At 42.1% G+C, this 14,123-nt stretch overlaps 1 protein-coding gene across 4 annotated transcripts in view; it reads left to right on the forward strand.

Annotated features, from left to right (window-relative positions):
• The window catches only part of LOC122696613 (cyclin-Y-like protein 1), a 103,479-nt gene extending 93,696 nt beyond the window's left edge, over positions 1-9,783 (forward strand). For all 4 annotated transcript variants that reach the window (XM_043906847.1, XM_043906849.1, XM_043906848.1 and 1 more), the window contains 3 exons: positions 3,052-3,212; positions 6,427-6,589; positions 7,711-9,783. In XM_043906847.1, the coding sequence (XP_043762782.1) occupies positions 3,052-3,212; positions 6,427-6,589; positions 7,711-7,824 (438 nt within the window). In that variant the 3' untranslated portion in view covers positions 7,825-9,783. The remainder of the gene's footprint in view (positions 1-3,051; positions 3,213-6,426; positions 6,590-7,710) is intronic.
• The last annotated feature ends 4,340 nt before the right edge of the window (positions 9,784-14,123 follow it).

The raw sequence follows: 14,123 nt of genomic DNA on the forward strand, positions 1-14,123 counted from the left end.
TTGGAGCTGCGAGCCAGGTACAGGGCTCAGTTGGCATGTGCTTGAGAGAGGCGGGAGTGGCGCTGGCACGTGGAGAGCTGGGAAATGCAGGCAGGAGAGGGTGTGTGGGTTGGAAGAGGGGCATTTCTTTGTAGACAAGTTAAGCCCGATGGACCTGTGAGACAGCAGAGTGACAGTGTCTAGCAGTCATTTGACTGTATGGGATTGGAGCCCGAAGCTGAGCAAGAGGCAGGGAATTACGTGTAGCTGTTCAAATGCAGAGAAAGTACGTTAAATAAAAGTTGAGGAGAAGATAGATCTGTGGGGACTGTCAGCACTCACAGGACACATCCCCAGAGGAGTGGCCGGAGTGGTAGGAAACCCAGGACAGAATCAGAAGAGCTGCCAGGAGAGCTTGAAGAAGGAGAGCATGGTGCACGTGCTGAGTGCTGCCAAGGAACTCCTTAGGGCATACATGGGCACCAGATGCCTGCCCGTGTCACGGTTCTAAGTGCTGGGCATAGAGGAGAGTTCTTGCCTTTCTGAGGTAAGTATAGCAGACATAAGGGTTTTGTTTTTCTCTAGTTTTTATGGAGTATGGTTCATTTACAGTGTGTGTAAGTATCGGGTGTACCACAGAGTGTAAGACTTTTTAAAATGAGTATTTTTAAAAAGATGACTGTTTGAAGTAGTAGTGAAAGCTAGAAAGAGAAAGCAAGGTAAAGGGATGGAGAGATTCGAGGGGCTTCCCTGGTGGCTCAGACAGGAAGCAGTCTGCCTGCAGTGCAGGAGACTTGGGTTCCATCCCTGGTTTGGGAAGATCCCCTGGAGAAGGGAGTGGCAACCCACTGCAGTATTCTTGCCTGGAGAATTCCCCATGGACAGAGGAGCCAGACGGGTCCATGGGGTCACAGAGTCAGACACGACTGAGCGACTTAACACATGCACGCTAGAAAGACCAGGAAGAGCCTCTTTACAGAGGTGAGATCTGAACCAGGACCTGGCTGGACTGAGGAAGATGAGGGGCCTGAGAGCACAGGCAGGGGGCAGAGCACGAGGCGCAGACAGGAGCGGGTTCTGTGCTGAGGGGTCAGCAGGGTGCCGCTGTGATCAGAGTAGGGAATGAGGGAAGGCACAGGCAATGAGGGCACAGAAGGACGATGGCATCTCACCCAGGGCCTCGTGACTAGCAGGCCACAGAAGTGACCTGTTTGATGGGAGAGCCCTGGCAGATGTTGAGCAGGCCCGTGAAGTGCACTTAATCTGAGAGGCTCTCCTGGCTGCTCTGGGGAGAACAGACTGTGGTTGGCTTTCAGTGGAAGCAGAGAAGTTAGGAGGCAATGGCAGTGATAGAAGCCAGAAGTGACGGACAGAAGAGCAGAGCCGGCAGGTGACCAGTGAAAGTGGAGATAAGAATTCCCAACAGATGGTAGTGAGATAACTCAAGTGGAGGTCTTTGGTCCCGGCAGCCAGGCGTGTGGCAGTGTCTCTCAGCTCTGAGGGCAGGCCTGGGGAGTGGGGCGCTGTGATGAAGAGTGCTGGCTGTTTGTCATGAAGGCAGCAGTGACCATGCCTCAGTAGTTTCAGGGGGGCAGTGGCGGCCAGGGGCAGACTAGATGGGCTAAGGAGAGGATGGGTCATGAGGAGCCAGTGTCAGAACATTTCCTGAAGGAAGTGTTCTAAGGGGTGGTGACGGATGGGCTGAGAACATGTAAGAAAACATTGGAGAAAATCTCTGACAGAGAGGGGGTTGTTCAAGAAGAGATGAATTGTGGGAACAGTGTTCTGCAGAAATGAGAGGTGGGACTGACTTCATTCATAGAAGAGTTAGCTTCAGGGAAAAGAAAGAAGTGTAACTTCCACTGAGACAGGAGGGCAAGTGGTGTAAATGAGACCAGGTTTGCCTTTATAAAGTGAAGCTGAGAGGAAGCTGAGGGACTGCCCCTAAGGCTGAACTGCCTCTGTCAGTGCCATAATACAGCAGAGGGGCGGACCCTGCGGGAGACTCGTTCTTGGAGAGTACTGGCGCGTGTGGAGTTCTCTGGGGAGTGGGGTGCAGAAGTTCACTAAGAGTATATAATCTCAGTAACCGTGTTTGAAACACAATTGAGTTTGGAGAGCTTTGGCAGATCGGAGCTGTCAGTCTGATAACGGGACATTTTTCTTTTTGTCAAATGGCATATATTTTCTTCTGCAGAGGTAACACCATCACAACTTATGTCTTTAGTCTTTACTCAGCTGTTAACTTGGTCTGGTTCTTTATAGAATAGCCATTTGACACATATAAAAGAAGCCATGAAGTCATCTCACAAACTACCTGGCAGATTTAGAGGAGCCCCAGGGATTCAGACATCGGCAGCTCTTAACCACCTTAGAACCAAACAAATTGACTAAGTTGCAGAATATGTAAGACCAGTGAGTTATGAAATAATGGAGATGTGAAAAATCGGGGTGTGAACAAAGAGCTCTTTGTGCGTGAATCTTCCCTGAAGAGGCCCTGAGTGTAAAGCACAGCTGCTCCGTGCTGCCTGCCCTGTGGGGCGCAGCAAGGAGGCTCCTTGACCTGGGAGGCTCCTTGACCACCAGTTATTATCTTCAAGTTCACCCTCTGAAGAGAAGATAAAGAAATGCTCAGTCTTACCAGAGTTTTACATACTCAAGCTTTATGTAAAATTGCCACGTACCCACCACCAGTATGGTAGGTACATTGCACACGGTAGGCACTCAAGCATTTACTGAACGGTTGAATCAATGCTGGGCCATACGTGCTGCCTTTTACAAGTGGGAAGGTAATAACACAATGCCTGTCTTTAGAATGCTGAGATGTCCTTTCATTCCTGCGACCAAAATTGGGTTGGAAATTCACATGGGCAGAGTAGAAATACCAGACTGACAGAAATATTTGCCTTACAACTGTGACCTGGCCTTTGGCCTTGGCTGGCCAAGCAAAAGTCTCTGTAGAACCAAAGAATAAAAGATATGTTAAAAACAGATGAAACCTATCATTCCTAACAATTCTATGACAGCTTTTAAACTGAACTAAAATCAAAGGTCAGTCCTCTACTTTTGCAGGTTTACTTAGAAAGGCTTTTAACTTATGCTGAGATCGACCTTTGCCCCACTAACTGGAAAAGAATTGTTTTGGGAGCCATTCTTCTTGCCTCCAAGGTTTGGGACGATAAGGCTATTTCGGACTACTGCCAGATCCTAAAGGACATTACACTTGAGGACATGTGAGTTTGTAAGGTTACGGTGAACTGTCTAACCATTTTCCAATACCTTATTTGCTCCCATAAAGTTTACAGCTTAAGAAATGTTACATTTTAAGAAATGTTACATTGTGCAGAGAGCTGAATTAGGTATAAATATAAAATTAGACTTCTTTCTGTCTAGCTGTAGTATAACCATTTGTATTTCCCATCATTAATTAGTTAAATCTTGGTGTGTTACTGTTGTAATATTCTGCTTGATAAATTGAAATTACTTTTCTGGTGGTTTTTGCCATTTTACAAGCTCACTACCAGAACAACATGATGCAGTAAATAACTTCACGTCTTTCTTAAAGCTGTCTACCAGGTCCAGTCTGTTTTTAAGAGACACATGTCTGGCCTTGGAAGTTAAGTGGTCACTGCTGAGATCTTAGCACCTCCAGACTACTGAGGTTATAACTTCAACTTGAGTCACACATTGTATGTTTGTTTTTGCAGGTCTTTTCTTTTGTAATCTGAGGTTGTCTCTAAGGTTCTGTTGTTACGGAAACCATGATGTACAGATGACCAAATAGAAAGGTTTCAGATCTCTGTGTTCTGTCTCCTCCACTGTCAGGAGTGTTCCCCATGTTTAGAAGTAGGTCTGCTGAGTTAGGAAACTCCTTTGTCTCAGATAGCCCAGGAAGTGTCAGTGGGGCCTCACCCGGGGCACTCAGCAACCACAGTGGTACTTGGTGGGGCCTCGAGTTAACTTGGGGGGTTCCTCACAGATGGCATGCTCCCATGGGCGTGAAACATCAGGCTTGCTGTCTGGCTGCAGGGAAGGGCCTCGAGGGTGGGAGGCAGCAGGAACCAGAGAGGTATTTGCAGCAGACTCTAGAAGTGCTCACTTGACAGGAAAAATGTCCTTGTGGGTGGCATTTAGGAAAACGTAAAGGGGCACCTCTTTATTATACTGAACAGCAGAGGACGATCAAGGTCATGGCAGGCAGTGGCAAGAGTTTGTTCCCTTTGCCCCTGACTCTTAATTCAGATTTACCAAAGTGCATATTTACAACTGAAGCAAAGAAGCTTGTGACTAAGAGAAGGGACCAGTGATTGTTGGTAGCTGTCAAAGTGGCTTTTGGTGAAAATGTCCACTTTGATGATAGAAAGTGTCATGGTGATATTGCTGGTAGCCACCTTAGTGTTACGGCAGATAATTCGAGATAAGTAGAAGTACTTTTGGAATTTGTAGAAACTAAGGTGACGTTGAGCACCACTATCATCCATCTTTAAACTGGTTCCTTGAAGGAAGGAAAATGTGTAATCATAAACACCAGGTCTGCCATGATGGCAGCTGAAATTTTCTCAGAACCTGCAGCTAAGCTGACGGGGGCTCTGGGTCCAGTTACAGCATCAGAGAACATGCAGGGAAGTGTGTGGATGTTCATAGATGTGAGCCCAATAGCACTGATGGCAGTGTCTAGCTACAGGAAGAAGCTAATTGTAAACAGCCCTTTTCTGTGTACAACAGAATCACCAGGAGCTATGTTCGTAATAGGTTGCTTTTGTTTATGATCTTTGGAAACTGGAAAGCATTACAGCCAAGTGTTCAAGTCACATTTGTCTCATCCCCCTGCTGTTGGCTGCTATTTGTAATGGTCTCATTTTGAGTCTAAATTGAAAAATTGGCATCTATCAGCTTTTCCTTAAAAGTTTTCTAACATTCATGTATCTTGTTTGAATATATTGAGCAGCTGCTGTTCAGAAAATTTGCTGCACCTATAAATGGCATGCTCTTCAGTCATCTAGTCATTTAAAAAAAAAAAAAAAACGCAGAAGCGTATTCTGTAGTTCTAATGCCTTTTTCTTCAGTAAGTAAAGCTCTGTTAATAGACATGTTAATCCTATGAAGTACTGTATTTCCACACAATTAAAATGTATTAGTGGAAGAGAATATAAAAGGGATAGTGAAGTGCATTTATTCCCATAATAAATTAAGTCCTCATTAGCTGATTATCAAAACATTATCTGTTTTACATTTCTATAGACTTATGGCCATATGAACAGGAAATTAATTTTGGAGGTAGGTTCAGTTAGGTTTAAAGTTCAGCAAATGAGAAACCTCATTTCTGCTCACACTCTGCTCTCCATGCAGGAGAACATCAAACATTTGATGACTTACCAATGGATAAAATATTAACACTTTAAAACCAGGAAACAAATATTTTGAAAAATAAGTCACTTTCATTTGTCTGGGTATTTATCATTTGTATATAATTAACTCTTTAAAGTGATTGCTGTGAAAGTGGTAAGACTTACTCTGATTTTATTTACTTAAACATTAGACAAGCTAATGACTGTGTATGGTCCCACAGGAAAGACCTGCTCCCAGGACCCTACTTTCCCACTTCATTGAATTCGCCCCCTGCGTGCCTATGCACCTTCTGTCCTAGTCAGGGCCGGCGGACAGAGCGCAGGGGGAACTGCTCCATCGGGGTCATTGCTCAGGTGCATTTAGTCTAGCCAAGACGTCTCCCCTTAATCCTACTGCCTCCCATAGCTTGAAAAGTGTATCCCATCCTGTCCCAGGAACACCTTCTGGTCCTACTGGGATTAAGAGGAACAGAAACTTGCATTCTGCCCTTTGCCACAGTCCCCTGCACTGGAGCGGGGGGAGGGGATTCCCTTTCGCATCGCGTGTAGCTTATTTATTTATTTATCTGAGATGAATCCTTGTTGCCTCAAGAGTCTTCTCCCCTCAGAGATAATAGCAGTGGCTCTCCATGGCCCCATTTGTTGCCGTGGTGATGTGCCTACTCCTTTTGTTGGCGTGTCTCTACTTCAATAAGCCCCTTCCTGTTATCTGTGGGAATGTCTGCAAGTTCTCCAGAGCTAGTAAACAGCACACATCATTCCTGTCATCTGATGACTGTAGCGGGGCCGTGTGAGCGAGCGTGGAGCATGAATGCGCAGCTGCACTGATGGAACTCTGAGGAATGAGCCCCCGAGTCAGCAGCATGGGTGCATAAGAGGGCCGTAACCTCCCCGCCTTGTCCCAAACTCCAAGTGCCAGGACGCAGGAAGAACCACCAAGAGCTGTCCCTTGTTTGAACATGAGTGTATTAATCCAGCTGGGGAGCCGTTATTTGTTTCCAAGCTGTATTTAGAGCTGTTGTGGCACAGAATGGGGTTTCTGAAGATAGCCCAGTTGACTAAAATTGTCCTATGTTGGTTTTGTCTTCTCCTCCCCCAGGAATGAGGCGGAACTGCACTTTGTGGACCTCCTCCAGTTTCATCTTAAGGTTTCCACCAGTGTTTATGCCAGATACTACTTTGACCTTTTCTCCTTAGCAGATGACGACAACCTGAGTTTTCCAATTGCTCCTTTTAGCACAGAAAGAGCACAGAGCCTAGAGGTAAGACTGGGGATTCACTAACTGGGTTTTCTGTCAGCCACCAAAGCCAGCGTCTGTGGCTGACTTACACTCTGCAGTGACTGACAGTTTGCAGAGCTTATTAACCCATTGGCATCTTATTCCCTGTGTCTTTTATGGGTTAGACAGAGATATCACATTATTTTTTTAAAAAAATTACAGATATCTTTTATGTAACCATAATTCAGAATATTTTAAATCAGATTTAATTGTTCTTAATGGTTTTCCATTTGAACCTCCACACTTACATATAACCATACAGGAATAATTCTTATAATTGTGTCCCTAATCATATGTACATTGATAATTACTTACCATTCTTAACTGCCTGAGCTTGTAGTGTGTGTTTGTGTATCACAGTTCAGCCCCATGAGTTTATTAGACCAGAAGCATCAGGGGCTAACCTGTGAGACCTATACTTGGAAATTAGAATGTGGGTTCAGAAACTGGATGTAGAAAGTAGGTGGGTTTTTAATGGAAGTGGTAACATACATGGGATGAAGGAATTTGTAGTAGTGATTTGAAGAGTAATTTGAAGTAGTTTGTGATTTCTGGTGGGTATACAGCAAAATTTACAACTGAAATGAATACATATAAAGTTGACACTTTTTCTGGTACCTTGGTACTTTAGAAATAAGACATTTTTCTACAATAATTTACATGCATGTGAAATAGCACCTTGTAGTGCTTCATCACTAGACCTTTCTTGCCTTCAACACACACCTACCCTCATTAAAATGTTCGTAGTGTAGTAAATAATGAAGACTGAATAGAAGTTGAATAGCTGGGTAAACACTGATTTTGCTCAGGTGTGTTCATTATGCTTAAGGACCTAGTATGTAGGTAACATCATATTGCTGTTAGATGGGGCCTATTTTGGGAACCCAGTTTTTAAATATGTTCCTCCCTGCCCCAGCAATCTCATCATAGCCCTTGAAGAATATTATCTTAGGGAATCAGCAGTGTAGATATGAGCTATCCAAAGTAGCAGCAACTGTCAACCTAAATGAATGCAGATGTGTGGCTTATCAATGCTGCTTTCTTTAAGGTTGGAACTTTTTTCCCCCAATTATACTTATGTTCTATCTGATTGACTTTCTTAGGCCATCTCCAGACTGTGTGAAGACAAATACAAAGTGGGCAGAGTTGCTGTGAGAAGGTCTTTCAGCGCTGATCATTTCATTGGTATTCAGCGCTCCAATGCCATCCTCTCATGAACAGAGAGAGGTGAGGGGTTGTAACATCATGAACCCCTCGTAACAAGGACTGGAGAAATACCACCTCTCCTGCTCAGAAACCAGCAAAGTTAGTATTTCACCCAGAAGAAAGACACTGAATTCAAGAGACTTGCAGACAGCAAAGGTTATGGTCATAGGAAAAAACTGGACCTTGTCAAGACAACACACTCTTCTGTCCTTTTTAATGTAAACAGAGTTACAAAAACCACTCCAAAGCTAAAAGCTCCCAACCCACCCACAGATATTTGCTTACTGTGTAGGCCGATAACTGTGAACTATGTGAGGTTTTTTTAATAGTTTAAATTTTTAGACTTTAAAGACACTAACTGTATAACTTTTACTTTTTCCTATTTTTCTCACCCATATTGCTGCATATTCCTTTAGAATCAGTGCAGTATTGCCGTTCAAACACGGGACTCCTGACAACTCATATAGCCACTTAGGAACAGACTGCTGTAGCACTGTTAGGTTTTGAAGGATTCTTCCTCCCTATTTCATTGAAGCTGCTAGTCATTTTTGGCAATCAGTTTAAACCAAAAAGCTGCTGAATAACACTTGTCATTCAGTTTTTTTGCAAGCACTACTTATTAGCATATTAGCATGTTTGGGATCATAAGCAGAGAAAGTATGTTGTTACCTGCTTCTATTGGGTCCCTGCTGCGTTTCTTGTTAACTCTAATGGTGCTTCTCATTTTCTGATGATTTTCCTCTTTGTTAAATACTTGTATTAAAGGATATTTTCATAATTGCAGCCAACCTGTTAGTCCAGGAATAAGCAGATAGTGAAATAGAAGGTGTCCCAAAAGTCTTGGTGCAATTTTAAGCTTTAATACAGTGTGCTTGGACACTCCAGGACACTGCCGTGGAAGTATAAATGCTACAGACGCAAAATGTGACTTGAAAGTTTACTTGAATTTCTTCTAAACTCATTTGGTTTTGTAAATCTTAGATGTTAAGCTTTTAATTTGAATTTTTTGTTTCAGTCCCTCTTGAAGATGGCAAACAATAGGCTAAAACAAAAGATTAAAATTAAGAGCTTAATGTTTAAAATTTACAAAACTAAATGAGTTTAGAAGAAATTCAAGTAAACTCTCAGGTGATGTTTTGTAAGTTTGTAGCATTTATATTTCTACAAGTATCAAAGCTTCAAATTGCACAAAGACTTCAGGAGGATATCTTGTATCTTTATAGACCTGGCCTCCTCTTTTTAAAATAGTCCTTTGCCTGGCTGGGCTGTTGATCTGCTTGAGCCCGGAAGTTTCTTTTTTATAGGTTTGGTAAAGGAATTACGAACAATAGCATTAGTTATCGATAATAAACTGAAAGGAACTGGACCCTAGTAGTAGTGACAGGGAAGTAAGCGACATGAAACAGCTTTTCTGTTCTGCGTGTTAACCTGGCTGTAGGTGTGTCAGTTCAAGTTGTTACTTGAGGAAAGATAAATCTTAGGAACCCTTACCTCAGGCTTTTTAAAACACAGGGTACCACTTAGCCACCAGGAAGCCCATTAAAAGACAGGGAGGTCCAGTAATCAGTCTTTTAGGAAATTGGTAATGATGTCACCTAAATGTGAAACATTAAAAAAAAAAAAGTGTTCTCAACTATGTAAAATCTTTCTCCTACCTTCTCAAACATAATCCTAGGAATTTTGCCTGTAAACAAAGCATTTCTGGGCTATAAATACTTTCTCTCTTTATAGCAAGGCTTCACATTATATTGAGTGCCACAGGTTCCATCATTTTTAAAGGACAGAGACATAAACGATAAATAATGGATATAAAATATTACAGTCTACCACCTCAAAAAATGTTGTTTATGGAGCTTGGAGATTCAAGTATCGATTGCAGTTTTATTTTGAAAAGGATGCTACAACTTGTGTGGTTTTTCTTCCTCATGTTTATATTAAAAGAAAAGAATAAAAGTATTTTAATTAAAATACGTGGCTGTTGTGCACCTTCTCACTGCTCACGTAACATCACGGCTCTGCTTAGCGCAAATGTTCTCAATCCGCTCTGATAGGCAGGCCTGAAAGCATTTTCCGACTACCCATTCAAAAGTTTCTTTGACCGTTGCCTTTAGTTAAGAGGCATTTATTTCTTCGGCTTATGTTCTTTTCAACCAGAAGATAATTTAGTACACTTAAAATCACTGGCTGTGGTGCTCAGTGGCATAGTGCATTAGATGGCACTTTGGAATTGTGTGTTATTGTACCAACAGGGGAAAAAAGCACATTGGAAGATAAAAGGTAAAACACAGAAAGGAGTTACAGAAATACTGTTGAATCAGAACATGAGTTACTTGAGGATTTCAAGCCACTGAACAGGAAAGAAAATGGAATAAGAGGAAGTAGAACTGAGGTTGTTGTAAAGAGGGTGATGTTAAACAAGCCATGTGATGTACCAGATCACCATCAGGTTTCTCTAAGACCCTAGTCACTGCACTCGCGCAATATTCCATCACTCCTGATAGTATTGTTGTGTCTTCATCCACCTTAATTCACTACCTAAGGTCAGATCTTTTAACTTTGTTCTTGGTAAGTTGTTGATTAGGAGAAATAATCTGAATTAGTGCAGAAGGAGAGAAAAAACTATGACAAATCACTAAGATAGTTTGTACCATGTAATAATATGCCAGTTACTAAGCAGAAATGCTGTCACATCTTGAGTGGTCAAAGGTTAAAAAAAAGTGGGGGTAGGAACACTGCTTGGACACGACTGTAGTTTGAAGACAAGTTAGAATCACTAAACATTGCTCTTTCAGTGTTAATTCTAGAGACAATTACAGCCATTTTGATAAATGGAAAACTTAAAGATTCTCATAAGTACTATAGGGCATGAAAACTAGTTCCTAGTAGGGGCAATAGGGTAGTGTTGAGATTTTATACCTAGGAAGAGTTTATTCCCTAAAGTACTAAGACTATAAAAGAATACCTCAACTCAAATTTATTTTCATTTTTAGTTTTTGGAATATACTGACGGTGCAATTTTAACTGGAATACTGTGAACTGAACTTTATAAGGACAAGACAAAGGTTTCAAATCTATGTATGAACCAAATGAAATTGTCATTTTTCTACATTAAATTCACGTGGTTCACCCTAAGACAACTTAGGGCCCAGTGTTTCTGAGAAGTTTTTTCCATTCTGTATCAGATTCTATCATGACCCTATTCTATCACATCTAAAGTACCCTGTATGCCCATTATTGAAATTCAACCTTACAAAGTCCTGGTTTTATAACAACTCATGTTTCATTTGTTAGTTTTCCCATTTTATAAGATATACCATTACTTGATTTTTTAAAAGTGCTGATGAAGTCAGTATTTACTGGAAAATCATTCACTCTATATTTCAGGTTATGCAGTGTTTTGGGAAGTGTTTCCATACAGCATGTAGGTTACCTGAACTCTTTGATCACACAAGCCTTCTACCACGTGTAGAGTGACTAGGACTGTTCCTCGCCCAGAAGCCGTGGTCTGTGAGTTCAGAGCTACTAGGTAAAGCACCTGATGGCTGGCAGAGCCTCTCTCAGGCAAGCGCTAGTTTCTGTGCAGAATCTGTCGATTATCCCTAGCATCTACCAAGGATTAGATCACCTAAGATCTCAACTGTTGGCTACTTATCACCCTGGCCGGCCTGACACTGCCAGCAAAAATAAAATCCAGGAGCCCTTCAGCAAAGTCTGGTCCCTTGTACACAGGTGCAGTCTGGTTTCGGAGGCAATTTAGTCTATTTTAAATGGGTTTGGCAGATGAGAGAACAATTTAATGTGAAACAAATTTTAAGAATACCAGTTTGTGGTTTAGGGAACTCTAGGATGCAGAAAGAACTAGGAAAGTGAAACAGAAATTAAGAGGAATCCAGAGTCAAATGAAAAGTGGTTAACATTCTTTAAAAAAGGCCCAGGTATGCAAAACAGAAAAAGAGACACAGAAATACAGAACAGACTTTTGAACTCTGTGGGAGAATGTGAGGGTGGGATGTTTCAAAAGAACAGCATGTATACTATCTATGGTGAAACAGATCACCAGCCCAGGTGGGATGCATGAGACAAGTGCTCGGGCCTGGTGCACTGGGAAGACCCAGAGGAGTCGGGTGGAGAGGGAGGTGGGAGGGGGGATCGGGATGGGGAATAAGTGTAAATCTATGGCTGATTCATATCAATGTATGACAAAACCCACTGAAATGTTGTGAAGTAATTAGCCTCCAACTAATAAAAAAATTAAAAAAAAAAAAAAAAAGAAATTACCAAACAAACAACACGTCATTTCTGTTTTTTCAAAAATACAGGAATAACATTGGTGCAAGATAAACTGCTAAGTTAGAAGCATAAAATGGATACAGGAAAGTAATCTTCATAAAAAAAAAAAAAAAAAAGGCCCAGGTAAATGTGAAGGGAGCTAGTAATTTGAATATTAGAAAAATTCAGCGACAGCCTCAGAACCTAAGGTACTCAAGAATGTGTCCATATCTACTCAGATTGTTCTGACTTTTTCTTAAAACATCTATTCCTTCATCCTAGCATTCTCATTTCCAACCTTTACTTCTGGCTCCCCAGACGGTGGCCCTGTATTCCCACAGTTCCCTGTGGGAACTGACCCTTCCAAGGGCAAAGGTTGAGTGTTCGGTCACCTCCCACTGGCCTCTCTCAGGATCATCTCAGCTTCACCCTCTGATTTTCTGCTAGTGCCAAATGTGGCAGTGCTTGATGCTGGTTACTACTGTGATCCACTTCCAAAGCCTTAGCAGGTTCCAGGAAGTACAGGATTTATATGGCTCACAGGCTAACTGGTCCCTGTGATCCCCTTTAATCAACTGCTTGGGCCCTCCTCAAGGTGCTTGTTCCCCATCTGCTGCACTCAGTCCCCTGACCTGCCCACAATTCTAGACGTATCACCTCAGGCTAAGCAGCAACCCCACGTGCAGACTCCACAACTTGTTTCACCTGGCGTTAGGAACAGATGCCTCACTCTTAAGGTAACCCCTCTCATCCAACGGAGGCAATTCCATCCCAAGGCTTAAAATCAAACTGCTATATCCACCCCCATCCCCTCCAGAACCTCACCAGTTTATTCCCTTCTGCTTCAAAATTGCATTCATCTTCCCAACATGAGGATAGGGCAGTTTGACCTTGCTTGGTCCTTTACATGTCCCAGTATTTCACAAGATGTGGTCTCTAGACCATCTTGCCTCTCATGGGCTGAAAACTTGTAAGAAATGAGGGGAATCCTGGAACAGATAAAGAAACATTAGTAGAAAGTCTGGTGAGATCCAAATGAAGTCTGGAGTTAATAGTAATATGATAATCTTGACTTCAGTTTAACAAAAGTGCTATGATAATATGTTAATATTAGGGCAAGATGTATATATTTTTGCAACTTCTGTGTAAACCTAAAATAATTCTAAAAGTTTAAACAAGCAAACAAAACAAAAAGAACCACTTCCTGGGCCCTAGACTAAACGAATCTCAGTTCCTGGAGCGAAGCCAGGAAATCTACATTTCTAATAGGAACCCCCAATGATTCTTACACAGACACAAACTTGAAAACTAGTCTTTCAATTCTCTCCCATCCCATGCCTGAATGGCTGCTTCCTCCTCATTTTATTGATACTTACCTTAACCTGGTTTAATCCTTCAGGTCCTCTCAACTCTAAAATATAAATACTATCATTATCGCCCTTTCACAGATGAGAAAGTGCTAAGATGAGAGTACTAAAAGGTTAAGCCATCTGTCTAGGATCAAGCAGCCCATGATTGATGGAGCTGGAATCTGAGTCCCTCGTCAGTCTAGCTCCCAAATCTATGCATAGAACGCTTATACTGCCTCTCCTTCTGCTGGATGTGACCAATTAAAGAGCTGTGCAACTAAGCCACTAAAAATGCATTATGACCTACTTCTCTAGCCACCCAAGTCTAACAGGCCCCTTTTCTACTGGTGGGGAATAAGCAATGTCTTAGAAAGCATCAGGAAGATGTGTCAACTATGGAGACCTGTATGGGGAAGGCACAGTGGCTCTTCTACCAGGATCCAGCTCAGCTGCTGTATTTTCTATTCTCTCAAATGCCCTAATGTGTACCAGTCTAACAATGCTCATCTTACTTTGACACTACATTCTCTCAGGTTTGCTAAGCATCTGTCCATATTGTCAGGGAAGTGGCAACTTTAAATCAACTTACAATAGGTCCTCTGTACCCACAGATTCTGATCAGTGGATTCAATCACCATGGGTTGGAAATACTTGGGGAAAAAATTTAAGAAAGTTCCGAAAAACAAAACTTT

The sequence above is a fragment of the Cervus elaphus genome, chromosome 6, assembly GCF_910594005.1.
Source record: "Cervus elaphus chromosome 6, mCerEla1.1, whole genome shotgun sequence".
Classification (NCBI taxonomy): domain Eukaryota; kingdom Metazoa; phylum Chordata; class Mammalia; order Artiodactyla; family Cervidae; genus Cervus; species Cervus elaphus.